The sequence below is a fragment of the Hylobates moloch genome, unplaced genomic scaffold, assembly GCF_009828535.3.
Source record: "Hylobates moloch isolate HMO894 unplaced genomic scaffold, HMol_V3 SCAFFOLD_23, whole genome shotgun sequence".
Taxonomy (NCBI): domain Eukaryota; kingdom Metazoa; phylum Chordata; class Mammalia; order Primates; family Hylobatidae; genus Hylobates; species Hylobates moloch.
This window is the reverse complement of record NW_026652298.1, coordinates 5,177,803-5,195,743: the sequence shown is the minus strand read 5'-3', so window position 1 is coordinate 5,195,743 and position 17,941 is coordinate 5,177,803. Positions and strand designations below refer to the sequence as shown.

The following is a 17,941-nucleotide window of genomic DNA, read 5'->3' as shown; positions in this document are numbered from 1 at the left end:
CCCCATCTCTAATAAAAATACAAAAATTAGCTGGGCATGGTAGTGCGTGCCTGTAATCCCAGCTACTAGGGAGGCTGAGGCAGGAGAATCACTTGAACCCAGGAGGCAGAGGTTGCAGTGAGCCACAATCACGCCACTGGACTGAAGCCTGGGTGACAGAGCAGGACTCTGACACACACACACACACGCGTGCACACACACACACGAGCGTGCACACACACACACAGAGGACTGAAGCGTGGGTGACAGAGCAGGACTCTGACTGACACACACACACACACATACATACACATACACATATAAGATTTGGCCATGAAAGGAATGAAGTACTGATTTATGCTATGACAGGCATAAACCCTGAAGACATGCTAAGTGAAAGACAGCAGACACAAACATCGTATATTACATGATTCTATTTATAAGAAATACCCAGAATAGGCAAAACCATACAGATAGAAAGTAGATTTGTGATTGCCAAGGGTTGGAGGATGGGAGAAACAGAGAGTGGCTGCTAATGGGTATAAAGTTCCTTCAGAGGGTGAGAAGAATGTTCTGAAGTTACACAGTGGTGATGGTTGCACGTATGTGTGAATACACTAAAAACCAGTGAGTTGGACATTTTAAAAGGGTGAATGCTATGCTGTGTAAATTATATCTCAAATTTAAAAAAGAAGAAAAAACAGAACATCCTATGTGAAATATCAAACTATAGCAAAATGAACTTTATCTTGTCTTGCTGATGAGAGCTGACAGGTTCAGAGCTGACGGTTTATTTAAAAGATAGCTCACATTTTCCTGTTTTAGCCGATTAAACCAACAGGATAAGAAAATGACAAACACATATTCATTCAGTGAAACATATAGAATTCTACTATAAAAATCAAATTTCTGCCATACCTGTGCTTTTTTTTCACAAAGTGTATACACAGTTTCCAAATTTGGATCATTGTGAAGTGGATGAGAATACATTCGATGCTCAAAAGCTTCTACTTTCTGAATGACTTTTTTCAGCCCTTGATCCTGAATGCCCATATCATCAATAGGGTCTAATAAGGGGATGCCGTCAGGAAAACGTTTCTGAACTTCCTGAAAAAAATATGTAAAATTCATTTTCATCTTATAGTCAAAATTAGTAAGACCAAACCAAATCAGTGTTTCCTTTTTTCTCTATGCACATGGACACAAAAAGTATACTACATATATAATTTTGTCTTTTGCCAATTTAAATTATAGGGCATTTTTCCATTGCATTTATTTTTGAAAACTCCTTTTCAATGCTATACTATGATTTACAGATGTATTATGATTTGCTAATAAATCTACAAGTCATAATTTGATCATAGTCCTGAGCATGGCACAACTTATTGATAAATTCATTATTGTATATTTACATTGTTATAACTTCTTGCCATCACAAGTAATCTTGTATTGAACATCTATGTTTCAACTGTTTTCGGATTATTTCCTTGGTGTTGATGCCTAGGGAGGGCACTACTGACTTGTAAAATATATACTTTTTAAAAGGTCCTGAAGGCCGGGTGCAGTGGCTCACGCCTGTAATCCCAGCACTTTGGGAGGCCGAGGCGGGCAGATCACAAGGTCAGGAGATCGAGACCATCCTGGCTAACACGGTGAAACCCCGTCTCTACTAAAAATATAAAACATTAGCCGGGCGTGGTGGCGGGCGCCTGTAGTCCCAGCTACTAGGGAGGCTGAGGCAAGAGAATGGCATGAACCCGGGAAGTGGAGCTTGCAGTGAGCCGAGATCGCGCCACTGCACAACAGCCTGAGTGACAGAGCAAGACTCTGTCTCAAAAAAATAAAAAATAAAAGGTCCTGAGACCTTTAGCTTAAAAAAAAACATGATTAATGGTTAAATGCAATAGACATATTCGTACAGAGAAGAAATAGCTCACTGTAGGCTGGTATCCTACTGAGAAACTTTCAGGGTCTTGGATAAGCCTTAAAGATAAGATAGGATTTGGCTAGTTAGGAACTGGAAACTGGGGAGGAGAAACACATTAAGAGTAAAAAACAAATGTAAAGAGGGTTCAAAGACATTGACACATTATTGTCCTAAATGAGCAAATAAGGCAAGCACTTTTAAAAGACTGATATCTCTGATAAGTGCATATGGTACAGTTTTAGGATATATGTCTGCCCTAATCAAAGGGGGCTAGTGTCAGCACAAAAATCCTACACATGAGCCTGGCCAATTTTTACATATAAAGAAACTGGGTCACTGGTGTGAGGTTCCAGAACAGAGAAAACACTAAAATTGTAGTTCTGAAGTTTAAAAAGTATAATTAATGTAGCTAAAGGGAAATCTTTATTTATTATGTGAAGGGTTCTGTTGGCAGGCTAATTTCCCCAACTCTTCCTCCTGTGGCTTCTCACTATGTGGTGAATGATGTTAACGACTATGAAGGACCAAGAAAAAAAACAGTCTTTGTTTAAATCATGTTGCAAAACTGAGACTCAGGTTATCGTGAAATTAATGTGAAAGCTGAAATATATCAACACCAGATACAGCACAGGGATGTTTTTAGATAAACACAGACAAGCCTGACATTTGCCAATACACAAAGAAAAATTAATTTCAATTTTCACTTTAGCAAAATGAGAACTGAGCTAACCCAGAAGTAAAAAACAATTAGTTTTTTTTCAAAATAATGGCATTACTTAATGCTAAGTTAATAATGATTAATGTGTATTTCTGCTCAAAACTGTGCTATTCTGAAAATATTAGAAAAAACAATTTCAATGAACTTATAAGCTATATTTATTTACTACCAGACCAATAGTGATAAAAACCTTCTAGGAGTGATTGTTTTGGAAAAGATATCCACATCTACATAAAAATTCTGTAAAACTGTCAGAGAATCACTCATTTCAGGAAGCCCACCATCGGAACACGCTTAAAAATTCCTACTCTACTCTGAAAGCATCCTACTTATCTTTGCTTTCTCAGATTTTAGTACAGAACCTTCACTGCACAGTAAATGCTCTTCAAACTATTAACTAAATAACTTCATTAAAATCACTTCCTTGTTGTTTTTTTTTTCTTAGAAGAGACAAGGTCTCACTCTGTTGCACATGCTAGAGTGCAGTGATGTGATCACAGCTTACTGTAGAGCCTGGAACTCCTGGGATCAAGTGAACCTCCTGCCTTGGCCTCCTGAGTAGCTGGAATTACAGGTGCATACCACTGAGTCCTACTAATTTCTTTTTAAATTAGTTTTACATTTTTTGTAGAGATGGGTGTCTCACTGTGTTGCCCAGGCTGGTTTCAAATTCCTGGCCTCTGGTGATCCTTTGTGCTGTGGCATCCCAAAGAGCTGGGATTACAGGCATGAGCCACTGCACCTTTTTTCTACTAGAAAACTAAATTTACTACAAAATCTCAATTTTCCCTATTGAAAATAAAACAATTTCATGTATTTATTAACTATATTAAAAAATGGTTAAACGTCCTGTCAGTACATGAATTTATATATAAAACTTGTAATACAGTCTACAGCTTTCACTCATAATGAATAAAGCAGAATGGTTTTCCTTGTAAGTCCTCCTTTACTAACTCACTTTGTTGGTAGATTCAAAGAGAGGACAAATCCACATGAAGATCTGCTGCCATTATTTTTATGAAAAATAATTGCCACTATTGGTAGTATTTATAGGTATTCTGAAAGAAAGCAATATATTTAAAAGCATTTCAGTTGCTTCTTTATAAACACTATCTGTTTTTACATACAATTTATACTTAATTTATAAAATTAACACATACCTGTATTGATTTCAAAACACTCTGTCTATTGTCCACTGGCCGAAGGTCTTTAGGAATGTAAAGCCTAACACTGCTGATAGCAGACAGGAGATGCACCAAAACTGGGACAACCTATGACCAAAAAGTTATACAGTATTACAGTTAAATTTGCAAATGTTCATATTCTACTATTTCCTAAACTTAGATCCGTAAAGAGGAAGTTGCATTTATGGTATGTAACAGGTATAAGAAGCACATAATAATCACCGTGAAGCATTCTCCCACACTGAAGCTTTTCTTAATAGAGACTGTATTTAAAAAGTAAAAACTAGTTCAAACTTCTAAATAACAGATAAATAAATGGTACATAAAAATCAGAGCTCCCTTCAATACAGAATCCATACTTCACTCATTTTTATGGTCTCAGATATTTGGCAGTTCAAAAATATTAATACATAAAGGTACTATAGTACTAAGAATGAAAGACTCTTGTTTAGCAGGTTTAGGAGGTCAAGAAAGATTCATGTAAGTTCTGGATGGGCAGGAATGAAGAAGTATTCAAAGACAGAAAGCAGCATATTCCATTAGACATAATCTTGAAGAACACCTATCTGCAAACTTTCTTCCATGTTTTCTCTCGTCGAAATGGCAAATTATCGACATCAAATTTTGCTTCCTTTCAACTGCTCTTGAATTCAGAGAGCCTCCATAAACTGAGGCAAAGTTAATGTTTCCACAGGTCCAAATCTGTCTTCCACAGCTACTTTTACACTGATCACTGATGGAGACACAATTTTCACTGGCTTGCTGATAGCAAATATATTCATAGTGCTTTACTGAACAAAAACGGTACAGTGATTGAACATCTGAATTTAGTCTTCAGCTAGTTGTGTGACCTTGCACAAATTATCTAACCTTTCTAGATTTTCTAGTACAGGTAGAAAGGTTCCATAATTTGCCAAACTTGCCAAAAAAGGTTTAGTTTATCAAACCATTAACAGCAGTTTTTCTCTCTCTAGTTAAAGTTTTTGGGGTGGGGTGTTTTTTCTTTCTTCCTGCCTGCCTTTTCCTCCTCTTCCTTTTTTAATCATTTGAAATTAACTTGCAGACAACAATCACTTCACTTGACCAGCAAATACACGTGTATGTTAAGAACAAGCACATTCTCCTGCAAAGCTACAATATTGTGAGATCTAAGGAAATATCATATACAATCCCTATTCAGATTTCCCCACTGACCCACTAATGACCTTTATACGTTACTATTACCATCATACTTTTGGATTCAGGGTCCAGCTAAGGATCATAAACCGGATTTAGTGGTCATGTCTCCTTAGTCTTCTTTAATCTAAAAATATACCCCATCTTTCTTGCTCTTTTATGGTACCGACATTTTCACAGAATTCCAAATTTACAGATAAGTTGTAAGAATGAAATAAATCCCACATACCCTTATTTCAATTCACTAATTAGTTATATTTTGCCTATTTGCTTCATCGTTCTCTTTCCACACACATAAAGTACAAGTATTAAAAGAGGAAAATCTAATGTCGAGACAATGATGTCATCTAATCTGTAGTCCATATTAAGATTTCGTCCTCTTTCACAATAATGTCTTTTATACCACTGTACCTTCCCCACCACTACTCCATGGAACCAAACTAGGATCATACACTGATGTCACATTTCTTTCTTCTTTAATCTGGAACAGTTCCCCAGTTTTTCTGTGTCTAAGACCTTGATTTTTAAAAAAGAATATAGGTTATTTTATAAAATGAGTCTCAGTTTGGGTTTCTCTAGTCATGAGGAATCGTAAGATTCAGATTACCCATTTTTGGTGGAAGTCATGTTCTGTTCTACTCAGTCCACTAGTCAACATTATTAGAGATAATGTTGATCACTTTGATCATTCGATTAAGGTGCTGTCTGCAGGATTCTTTATTATAGTATTATTTACTATTTTACTCTCTACAATTAAGAAATTTGTAGGGAGAGCCTTTAGAGACTTTTTAAATACCCTTTCTTCATTAAACTTTCAGTTTACCAGTTTCAGCATCCATGGATGATTCTTGCCACAGTAAATTATTATTTGTGGTAGTTGCCTAATGGTGACTTTTCTAACTTTTATTTTATTTTATTTTTTGAGACAGAGCCTCACTCTGTCGCCCAGGCTGGAGTGCAATGGCATGATCTCGGCTCACTGCAACCTCTACCTCCCGGGTTCAAGCAATTTTCCTGCCTCAGCCTCCTGAGAAGCTGGGATTATAGGCATGTGCCACCATGCCCAACTAATTTTTGTATTTTTAGTAGAGACAGGGTTTCGCCATGTTGATTAGGCTGGTCTCGAACTCCTGACCTCAAGTGATCCACTCACCTCGGCCTCCCACAGTGCTGGGATTAAAGGCATGAGCCACCATGGCCGGCCATTTCCTTTATATTTTATATATCTCTCTCTGGATTCATGGATTATTTTATTTTCATATGGTTATAAATCCTTTACTATCTTTTTTTTTTTTTTTTGAGATGGATTCTCGCTCTGCCACCCAGGCTGGAGTGCAGCGGTGCAATCTCAGTTCACTGCAGTCTCCGCCTCCTGGGTTCAAGTGATTCAATTGCCTCAGCCTCCCGAGTAGCTGGGACTACAGGCACCTGCCACCACGCCTGGCTAATTTTCGTATTTTTAGTAGAGATGGGGTTACACCATGTTAGACAGGCTGGTCTTAAACTCCTGACCTCAGGTGATCTGCCCGCCTTTGCCTCCCAAAGTGCTGGGATTACAGGTGTGAGCCACCATGCCCAGCCCTTTACTATCATTTTTATTTTTACTTCCAAACTGTCTAATTCAGGGGTCCCCAAGCCCCGGGATGGTACCAGTCTGTGGCCTGTTAAGAACCAGGCCATGCAGCAGGAGTGGTGGGGGAGAGAGCATTACCACCTGAACTCTCCCTCTTGTCAGATCAGCAGCAGCGTTAGATTCTCATACCAGTGCAAACATGGCGCATGCAAGGGATCTAGGCTGTCTGGTCCTTATGAGAATTCTAAGGTCTGATGATCTGAGGTGGGACAGTTTCATCCCCAAACCACCCCTGCTCCACACTGGTCCATGGAAAAACTATCTTCCACGAAACCAGTTTCTTGTGCCAAAAAGACTGGGGACTGCTGGTCTAATTCATTTTAGAAACAACATTCTGTAAGCTGCATTGGGTCTTGGGCCACTTGTGTTCAATTTGTGAACCAGTAGTTGATGCACTGTTTGGACAGAGAAGACTCAGGACATGAAAAATTATCAATACCACATAGCCGACATCCAGAGTGAAAGATGCATAATTTGTATGCACTTAACTACATCTAAAAAGGTAGAAAAATTAAAAATAATTCACTTGGCTTTAGAAAGAGTATTTTTATATACCTGTAGTCGAATTCAATAGGCACAGGTATCTGTGAATTTCCTTCAAAACAGAGTAACACTATTTTGTGAAGATGAGATTCAGAAAGAAGACAAAAACTATCCAATTTCAAAGGCTGCTTTCCATAATAAACTCCATCCAAGAAATGGTCAACTAACACTTTAATGACAGGAAATAGATTACAAAGGCCATTCTCTAAATGCCTCCTAAAGCACAGAAAAGGGAAATCCTAAGAGTTCCCTAACTAGAAACATGACATTTTATAAACAAGAAGTTAAATGTTTAAAAATTGAATGAATAGTTGTCATGAAATTATAAATATCAAATTTCAGATATTTAAAAACATCATAATATTTGCATATGGCAGTTTATTCAATTTTCTAAACCTAATTACCTTCATGATATAACTCAGAATTCAGGTTCAACATGATGCAGCACTGGTCTTTGTAAGTCCAAATAACCATGTGAGCAATCAGTGGAAACTTGCTAGAATACCAATAACAGGAAGTATTTTTATCCTTAGACCTTTTAAATCTTTTTAATTTTCCCATAAATAAGCAAATGTGGTAGACAATATAAGAAGCAAGTTTTAAGTCAACACATTCTAAATACATTTCAAGCTATACAATTTCTTCAAATCAAGACTATCGGCTGCAACATAATATGGTTTTTGAATTTTTCATTCAACAAGCAAGTTGTTTTTTGAACCAACTGAATTTTAATCAAGTCATGGCACACACAGTTATTTTAACCAATGTGCTATTGATTAATTCACAATTAAAAAACTGGATTTGTGTCAGTGAAAATGGTGGAGTAAGGACCTCCAAAAATCCTTTTCTCCATAAAAGCAATGCCAACACTGAGAAAACTTGTCAAAATCAACTTCTTCAAAATTCTGGAAATTAACCAAAGGCTTGCAGGAATCCAGAGAGCATATATTCAAGAAAAATGCTGACTTTTGGTAAGAACAGCAAGCTTTGTGGCAAATTTCACTTATTCTACTCCATCTCCCACTCCTCAGCTTCCTAATAGCCTGAAAATTAAAGAGCAAATCCCACTGAAAACCAGTATGGCAGCCACTGGAGGGGAGAGAATAGGGTTGGAACCTCTTCGAAGGCCTATTTCCATAGAATTGTCATTATTGCAGTCTGGTGGTTCCCCGGAAGACTCCATTCACAAGGCTGTTTTTTATTTGACCTGACTGAGAGCTTACCAGTGCAAACCTTTTTCCTGCATGTGTTTGTCAAAAATAGTAAGAAGCAACTGCTTAACACCATGGCTTCCTGAGGTTGTGAATGACAGCTGGGACAAACAACAGGTTAACCAGAAAGCTTAAAAAGAAAGGCTGGGGAGTAAGACGTTCATGGGGAATTAGAAAAGCTCCCACACATTTCTGGAAATCTAGAAGGCCATGTACAGGGCTGTGTGCATAGTCAAGAAAGACCTGAAAAGACTCTAAGCTCTCACTTCTGTCTGACCATGAAATTGTACATCCAGGAAGTGGCTAAGGTAATGTTAACTGCCTAGCTGAGGGTTGATGGCTTGCTGCAATATGCATACAAAGCCTCTAAGTAAAGACTGGGGAACTCTTTTTTTTTTTTTTTTTAGACAGAGCAGGCTGGAGTGAAGTGGCACAATCTTGGCTCACTACAACCTCCACCTCCTGGGTTCAAGTAAGTCTCCTGCCTCACCCTCTCGAATAGCTGAAGCTACAGACGCACACCATCATGCCGGCTAATTTTTGTATTTTTAGTACAGATGGGTTTTGGCCACGTTGGCCAGGCTGGTCTCGAACTCCTGACCTCAAGTCATCTACCCACCTCAGCCCCTCAAAGTGCTGGGATTACGGCATGAGCCACCACGCCTGGCCAGACAGGAGAACTTAATGATTGCAGGCATTTAAGGAAGTCTCTGCACAATTATGAGCTGACCATTAAACTAACCAAGCAGAGACCTTGGTGGCCACACACAATTAAAAAATACAGACTTAAGAGAATTCAGAAATCACAAACCAATGACAACAAGTAACAAGAATAAACTCTGGGGGTGCAGGAAAACTCCGATTTACAGAGTTGCTACTGTTAGAGAACCAAACTGGGGCCCGCTTGCCTGCTGCAGTAAGACCAGATATCCATATTGAGGTTTGTAGTGGGAGAAAGGAAGGTGTTTATTTGTAGGGTGCCAAGCAAGGAGGATTAGGTAGTTAATATTTAAGTCCTGACCTTCCAGATGGCTTACAGGTAAGGGTTTCTAAGGGCAGGAAGGCAGAAGTTATAGCAGTTATAAATCAATATATGGAGGTTATATACTGGTTTGATTTAAAAAGGCAGGACATCTCAAATCAGGGGCCCACAGGTTATAGGTGGATTTAAAGATTTTTGATTTGTAATTGGTTAAGGAGAAGTTTTGTCTAAAAATTTGGGATCAGTAGAAAAACATGTTCATTCTGGCTCTTTTAGGCCCCTCAGGAAGAAATTTAGAAGAACAGCGGTCAGAGTTTTAGTCCTCTGTTCCTCCTTATTTGTGGCTTATGTGCCAGTATATCCGTTTGGTGTATATCTGAGTTTTTGAAAAATAATTTAAGGACATATGTGAAGATGTTATTTTTAGTTTTTATAGGGAATAAAACAAGCTCAACTCTACTATTTTTTTTTAGACAAAGAGATTGATTTTTTTGAGAGAGGGTCTTGCTCTGTTGCTCAGGCTGGAGTGCAGTGGCATGGTCATGGCTCACTGCAACCCTGACCTCCTGGGCTCAAACGATCCTCCCACTTCAGCCTCCAAAACAGCAGGGACTACACGCACATGCCACCATGCCTGGCTAATTGTAACTGTTTTTTTTTTTTTTTTTTTTTTTGTATAGACAGGGTTTCACTACGTTGCCCAGGCTGGTCTTGAACTCCTGGGCTGAAGCAATCCTCCCACCTCAGTCTCCCAAAGTGCTGGGATTATAAGCATGAGCTACCATACCCAGCCTTGTTTATTTATTTTTTAGGTCTAAGCTAGGTGCACTCTAAAGGAAGGATCCCTAATCCATCTCATTACATTATTTAAAACGTCCAATTTTCAATGAAAAATTACGAGACATGTAAAGAAGTTAATAAAGTATGACCTATACACAGAGAAAAATAGTAATTAATAGAAAAGATCCTGAGGAAGCCAAGAAATTTGACTTAATAGACAGAGTTTAAAACAGCAATTTAAAATACGTTCAAAGTTAACCCCCTCAAAAAATCTGATTTCCATAGTACATCTTCAATGTAAACTTGAAACCTGCCAAAACTGCAAATATTATTCCATGACAAGTACTGGTATCTTAATCCTCAAATTTTTATAAGTGTATAGTTCTAATCTGTAATCTTCTATTTCATGTCCTTTTATAGATGTTTTTATCTAATGGGGAACTATTCCACCAAGTTCCTGGTCTAGAAAAACAAAACAGAACTCCCTTATGTTCACTCCCTGACACTGAGTCTCATTTAACTATCATGACGTGGCCGTTATAAGGGGAAATGGTCAGACACATGGGAGCTGGCAAAGCAACAGTGTCAAAACTGCAAGTGATCTTTAGAACACACTAAACTGTTCACCTCTGTTAATCAATGTAATTCAGAGCTGGAGTGCTCTTGCCCTCTACACACAGACACACACACACTCTAAGCCTTTTTTAGAAAAGTAAGTTCAAGAATATTATAGATACAAGGAAAAGTCACTTTAGAAAGTAGTCTTCAAGGCCAGGTGTGGTGGCTCATGCATGTAATCCCAGGACTTTGGGAGGCTGAGGCAGGCGTATCACGAGGTCAGGAGATCAAGACCATCCTGGCCAACATGGTGAAACCCAGTCTCTGATAAAAATACAAAAATTAGCCGGGCACAGTGGCGAACGCCTGTAGTCCCAGCTACTCGGGAGGATGAGGCAGGAGAATCACTTGAACCCAGGAGGCAGAGACGGAGGTGGTGGTGAGCAAAGATCGCGCCACTGTACTCCCACCTGGCGACAGAGCAAGATACCTCAAAAAAAAAAAAAAAAAAGAAAAGAAAAAAGAAAGTAGTTTTCTATAAACGCTGATAAAAAGCTAAATTTGGCATCACATCCACTCAAAGTCAGAGAGGGCAAGGATGATTATGGAAATCCTACTTATGCAGTGGAAGCCTGCTTTTAACCTACCCTGAATAATGCTACACAATCAATGAAGTTGAGAGCTAATATTTCCTTATAAACTGCCCACAGCACTATTTCTCTGTCTAGGATTTCTATTCAAGATAATCTACAAGGCAAACAATATATTTATAAAACATATACAAGTATATTAATATATTATATAATATATAATTATATGTAATATAATATATAATTATATAATATATATTGTATATAATATATAATTATATAATATATAGTATATAATATATAATTATATGTAAATACATATAATATGGTTTCTTAACCTATAGTCCTTCTCTCTGTACATTGTTTTATGCCTTTTGTCATTAACCACAAGGAACAGAAAAATGTGAAGTTCTTTCTAAAGAGGGGGTTTCATGCTCTGTACATGTGGCTTCCCTTGCTAGTAATATAATTCTTGTCTGTAAAGGTACTCATGTTCTTACAAGTTTGTTAAAATCTCACTACTTCCTTTATAAAGCTTTACTAATTACCCACCCTGAGCAGTTTTGAAGCACAAAATGCTTCCTTATTAAGCTGCATCCCCTTAAAGTCACAGACTATCTGTAAAATTCATGTTAACAACCCCCCACCCCTTGCCAATTTCCTTAGCAGCGTCGACTGAAATAAACATAATAAAAAATGGTACAGGAGCAGAGGAAAGGCCCTCAGTTTGCCTTGGTTTCATGACTGCCTATATAATTTTCTTGGAAGAATCTGAGCTTTCAGTGTGAGAGCGTGTGACTTACTATCAATGTCTGCCATGAGAAAGGGAGAATGTTGAGATGTGTGGCACACATTGCTATTCCAACTTGCAACTCCTAAAGGTCCTTTGGGGACAATGAGTATATGCCTAACTGTGGGAGTTTTAGCCTTATTTATAGTTAGGCAGTCAGTCAGTAAAATAAATGTTAGAAAAAGGTAAAAATCACACAAGTTTCACTTGGTGGTGGAATTCTAGAGGTGAACAAATTAGAATACTAAGAAAAGGAGAGCTAAGTTTAGGTAATATTCAGAATTATAAATAAACATTTAAATCATCATTTAAAAATGTTACAGTGAATTGTCTTTTTAAAAATACTGCCAACTCCAAAACCTGTAATAATTTATTGATCCAAAGAAGCAGTCTATGATACTACAGTGGCAGATTTTACTTTCTACAAACCAAGCTTATAATAACAAATATCATTACAATGACATTTTGTAAAAGACCTATCCAATATGCCATGTTTTACATTAATTAGAAGCACATGTAAATTAAATGATTTTAACTAAGGAAACTTGGGTAGAAATTTTTCATTGTTAAAATAATGCTTCAGTCATTATAGAGCCTCCTCCTTAAAACTGGGTTATGTTCTGATAAACTAGTTGTAAGCTGAAAATATTGTTAGGTCAAAAATGTATTTAATACACGAACACCTAATCTACCCAACCTAACTTGGTGTAGTTTACCTTAAATGTGCTAAGAACACTTACATTGGCTTACATTTGGGCAAAATCACTTAACACGAAGCCTATTTTGTAATAAATGTCAAATATCTCATTAATGTATTAATGTTCTATAATACTAAATGATTATCGCTTTTGCACTATTGTAAAGTCAAAAAATCCTAAATCAGGACTGCCTCTATTTCCATGGGAATGGGAAATAAACAGCATGAATGGATTCAAACCGTAAAATCACTCAGTCACAAGCAAGGATAATGAAACATCTTTACGGCCCTGGCAAAATCCAGCTTCATGTAAAACTTCAATGACTGAATACTTTTTCTTTCACTTTGTCACGATTTATCTTGTTGTAATTTGATAAAAGAAAAATAAGAACAAATCTCATTAATTATCCTACTGATATGTTAGATAGCTTTACTAATATACCTTAAAATACCTTGAAAACTTCTAATTTAGAAATCATGATAGTATGTTCATTACCATCACATTGGAGAACTTTGGTGATTATAAATAAGTTACAGAATATCTGAAATCTGAAGACAGAAAGTTATGTACAAACCTGCATCTCTCCTTTCTCATCAGGTTTAGCTGGTTTTGCAGCTTCTGTAGCTGAATTTTTCAAGCTCTCTTTGCTACAGCGCAGAAGTACTTCTACTACATACAAAGGATCCAGTTCACCAGAGTTAGGCTAAAAAACAAAACAGAAGATGTTCATTCATTCTTAAGAAACCGGCCCATAAATTTTAAGTTCCATCTGTATAGGAACTATTTTCTCAGCATTTAGCATTATGACTGACACAAACTGTGTAATACATATTTATTTTATGAAATGAAAACTGTCTCTCTGGATTCGACATGTTCCACTGGATGAGAAAACACAGAAATAACTTTATAAATTCTAATTTAATAGTACAAGCACTGTCAAGTGTGTCACAGAATGTTTCTAATGTTAAGAAACTAACATTTTCAGTGTCAGAAAATTAATTTGCATCTTCAAATCACTCTAAATAACATAAAAGATAGATTGAGAATAGATTATTTTATTGCTTATTATGCTAGCATTTCTATAATGTGGTTCCAATTTTTATTGTCTTTTAGTCTTTAATATTCTATAATAAAACTATAATTCTGAATATCTAACAACTACTAAGATCTCACCACAACTTCTGCACTATGATAATGTATGTTTGAGTAGTATCTTTGAAGCAATAACAGAAGATATTTTTTCAGTACAGAATTCCTCATTTTTAAGTAAAATATTTAAATAATCTATTTTGCATAAAATACATAAAAGGAAAGTTATACGGCAAAGACTTGACTATGTGGACTCCACCCAGGACAGTTCCTACTAAAAAAATGAAAATCTGTCAATAAATGATAATGAATCCATTTCTACAATCTATTTCTGCAATAAACTACCAATTGTTTAACAAGAATAAAACACATTTCCAAATGCTGAAGAAAAAAGAAACCACAATTATTTTAAATCACTGAGTTCAAATTTCCTCAAAGAAAGCATACACTCTATTTTTCCAATACAAAATAAAAACTTTTTCTCAGCATACATTAGTTCAAAATGTGGTTATTTTAAAGTAAGTTGCAAAACATTCCTTAGTTTAAACACAAAGCAAAGATGAAGATAGTATTTTGATTAGATTATTTTTATCTGCAAAGATTATGTTCAGTCATTATGAAATGAGTTTTACAAACAATGAGCTAAACAAATAGCTATGATCAACTATCAAGTCTTCCTAAGGAGTCAATGATTATAAGCAGACTCAATGATTATCATATTAGTTTTACAGAGGAGGAAAAAAACCCTCTGAATAAGATGCATAACACAATTTGATAGATGAATTAGCTCCAAAGTGTTAGGAAGATGTGAGTATCTGGACAAAAAACCCCACAGGCATATGAGCAATCTTTAATGTTTCTAGATAACTCTGTTGTTGGATTTGGTTCCAATTTTGTAGATTAATAAATTTAATATTCTCTGTAAGATACAACAATTACAAAAGTGACTATTATAACTCAAGTATATCATACATAATCATCTATTTTTGCAGAGCTACTAAAACCAACTTATAGCATTACGGAAATATTCTTAAGTGTTACTATGGAAACACAATAGGAAGCCTTCTAAATTGTAACATTAAATGAAAATTTGCTGTTAAAAGTATTTCCTAAGATTATAAATTTTTTCTCAGTTAACTTACTCTAGTTTTGCACTCTGTAAAGATGGATCAATGTCCACTTTCAGATAAAAAACGAGTTAAGTGTTCTATTATCTTAATTTAGATTTTTTGTTTATAAGTCCTAATTTTTACTTCCTAACAGTATAACTGAACTTCTTTTTCCTACCTTCTCTTTATTCCTTTTAAAGTGTGGCTAATTTCTTGCTATAAATTGAAATTACCTAATTAAAACATAATTTGGTAATCCCAGGCTTGTAGAATGCAAAGAAACAAGCAATTTAAAATAACATTGACAATTACATTTTCATTTATTTAAAATGCTTCTAACAGTTTTCTTCTACGGTTTGTATACTCCCCTCTGCCTCTGGCAAGCTCTACTGGCCACAAAAATCTGTGGATTTGTATTCTGACCTAGATACCAAAATTAATAAAAATGTACTTCACATTTTTAGTGAACAAATTCAGGTAGTGCAATGGAAAAATTAGTTTCACCATCAATAGAAACAGAAAAAAATGAATGTGTTCCTCTCTAGTCCTCATTCTATCTTTGCCAAAAAGAACTCTCATCAACTGATTCTACCTTTATAGTTAGACAGTCACATGAATTAATTTAGGATCAAAAGAGGCAAGTAATTTTTAAAAAATATGTCTTCTGTGTGTGTATGCATACTTGTAACTATGTTAGCTATAATTTTTCTCTCCTGAACCTTAGACTGACTACCAGAGCATGACAGTGTGATCCACAAGCCTGCTCCCCAGCAACTGGAGAAAATTATGAAAAACCAATCATTTAAAGTTTCTGGAAACAGTCCTAAGAGAATATATCAAATAAAGAAAGATCTAGTCCAAAAAAAAATCTAAAATTCAGTAAAGTCTTTGATATCTGAACAAAGATCACTCCCTCCCTCACTCTTCCCACTTCACTAAAACAGAAACTCCAGACTGGTGAAGCCAAAAATACAGAAGGGCTCAGTATCCCTGCAGCTCTTGCTTGGAGAGGGCTTTTAGGAGGGGCAGGATGTCAACATTTCCCATCCTCCTCCCACCTACCTGTTGCTGCTGCTAAGTCCTCTGCAAGTAAGGCTGAAAGGCAGAGGCTCCCCTTCGTTCACCTAGCCTCTACTGGTTGGCCAGAGGCTCTTATCTTGGTGTGGTGCTGCTGAGAAAAAGGGCCCCAACAGCCCTTCCCCTGGTTTATAAGGCAATGGGTCCATGTTGGGAGAGGCAAGATGAAAACACCTGAGGTTACACCCCAACCCTCCACCTATCCCCCGGCTTCTAAAGCAGCGATGTTACTCAGAGAAAGGTGTGCATTGTTCCCACCCCCAGCTTTAGAATTTTGACTCAGAGATTTTGCCTGGGTGAAGAAATACGCCTTAAAACAGACAACTCTTAATATCTTTCCAAAGGACCAGATTTTATTTGTAACAGGGCCTGAGGAAATTCAAGACTAAGATAACTTTCAGAAACAGCAGAGGTTGTGGTGAAATGCAATTGGTAGATCTGTATTCATTGGAGATATAGGCTAAATTGTACAGCAGATAGTCTGCAGAAGAGAACCTGGTTTTAAAAATGATAGTGGGAGGAGCCCTCCTGCTAATAGAGCTTAACAGTTGGGTATGCCCAGAGAAAGGTAAAGTCATAGAGACCCCTGTCCAAACCACTGTCATCTCAGGGTGACTGTGGGCATAACCAAGGCTGTGATCCCCAACTCTACCCCAGAAACAAACTAAAAGGCTACACACTGTAGGGGGTAAAAGGTAGACAGGACAGAGACTTCAATCAAATAATCCAGCCTGACACTAAACAAATAAACAAGGAAATAACAACAGTGGCCTGCAAGAGGTGGAGGCAGGGAGGGGAATACCTAGAGTTACTACAATATATTATCAAAGAAGAGACATGCAAAGAAACAGGAAAGTTATGACCCATAGAACAGGGAAAAAAGTAGGCAACAGAATCTGCCTATAATAGTGACCAGATGTTAGGCTAAACAGACTTAAAAGTTGCCACTATAAATATATTCAAAGAATCAAGGGAAATCACAATTAATGAAGTAAAAGGTACAATAACAATGTTGTATCAAATAGAACATATCGATGAAGAAAAAGAAAGTACAAAAAGAAACCAAAAGCAAATTTTAGAGTTTAAAAGTCTATTTACTGAAGTGAGGAAAATTACTAGAGGGGCCCAACAGTAGATCTGAACTGGCAGATAATATCAACAGTGAATCTGAAGATAGACTATTGATGGAGATTATGCAATCCAAAGAACAGAGCAAGGACAAACAAACAAAAATGAACCAAGCCTCAGAGAAATATAGGACACCATTAAGTGCAACATACCCATAATGAAGTTCCAGGGGAGAGGTTTAGAAAAAGGAGTAGAAACATATTCAAAGAAATAATGGCCTGGGCACAGTGGTTCACAACTGTAATCCCAGCACTTTGAGAGACCAAGGCGGGAGGATTGCTTGAGCCTAGAAGTTTGAAACCAGCCTGGGCAATATAACGAGACCTGGTCTCTACAAAAATTGTTTAAAGTTAGCCAGGCATGGTGGTGCACACCTGTAGTCCCAGCTACTCAGGAGGCTGAGGTGGAAGGATTGCTTGAGCTCAGGAGTTTGAGGCTGCAGTGAGCCATGATTGCACCACTACACTCTAACCTAGGTGACAGAGTGAGACCCTGTGTCTAAAAATGACAAAACAAAAACAGAAATAGTGGCTGAAAACTTCTCAAAATTTACTGAAAAAAGAAAATTCATCTACATGCCAGAAAATTAAATAAAGTCCAAGTAGGATAAAGGCAAAGAAGTTCCGTCACTTTCTATGCAGATATATTTATCACAATAAAAATGCAGAAAGCCAAACCAAAAAGAGAAAATCTTAAAGCAGCAAGAGAAAAAAAGATTAATCTCTTACAAGGGAACTTCAACAAGACTAACAGCAAAAACTTCTTAGCA

At 36.8% G+C, this 17,941-nt stretch overlaps 1 protein-coding gene across 1 annotated transcript in view; it reads right to left on the bottom strand.

Moving 5' to 3' along the window:
* The window catches only part of MTREX (Mtr4 exosome RNA helicase), a 122,068-nt gene that overhangs the window by 24,608 nt on the left and 79,519 nt on the right, over positions 1-17,941 (bottom strand). Inside the window, exons 19-21 of the mRNA XM_032145182.2 lie at positions 13,344-13,472; positions 3,785-3,895; positions 898-1,086 (exon numbers count right to left, since the gene is read on the bottom strand). Of these exons, the coding sequence (XP_032001073.1) occupies positions 898-1,086; positions 3,785-3,895; positions 13,344-13,472 (429 nt within the window). The remainder of the gene's footprint in view (positions 1-897; positions 1,087-3,784; positions 3,896-13,343; positions 13,473-17,941) is intronic.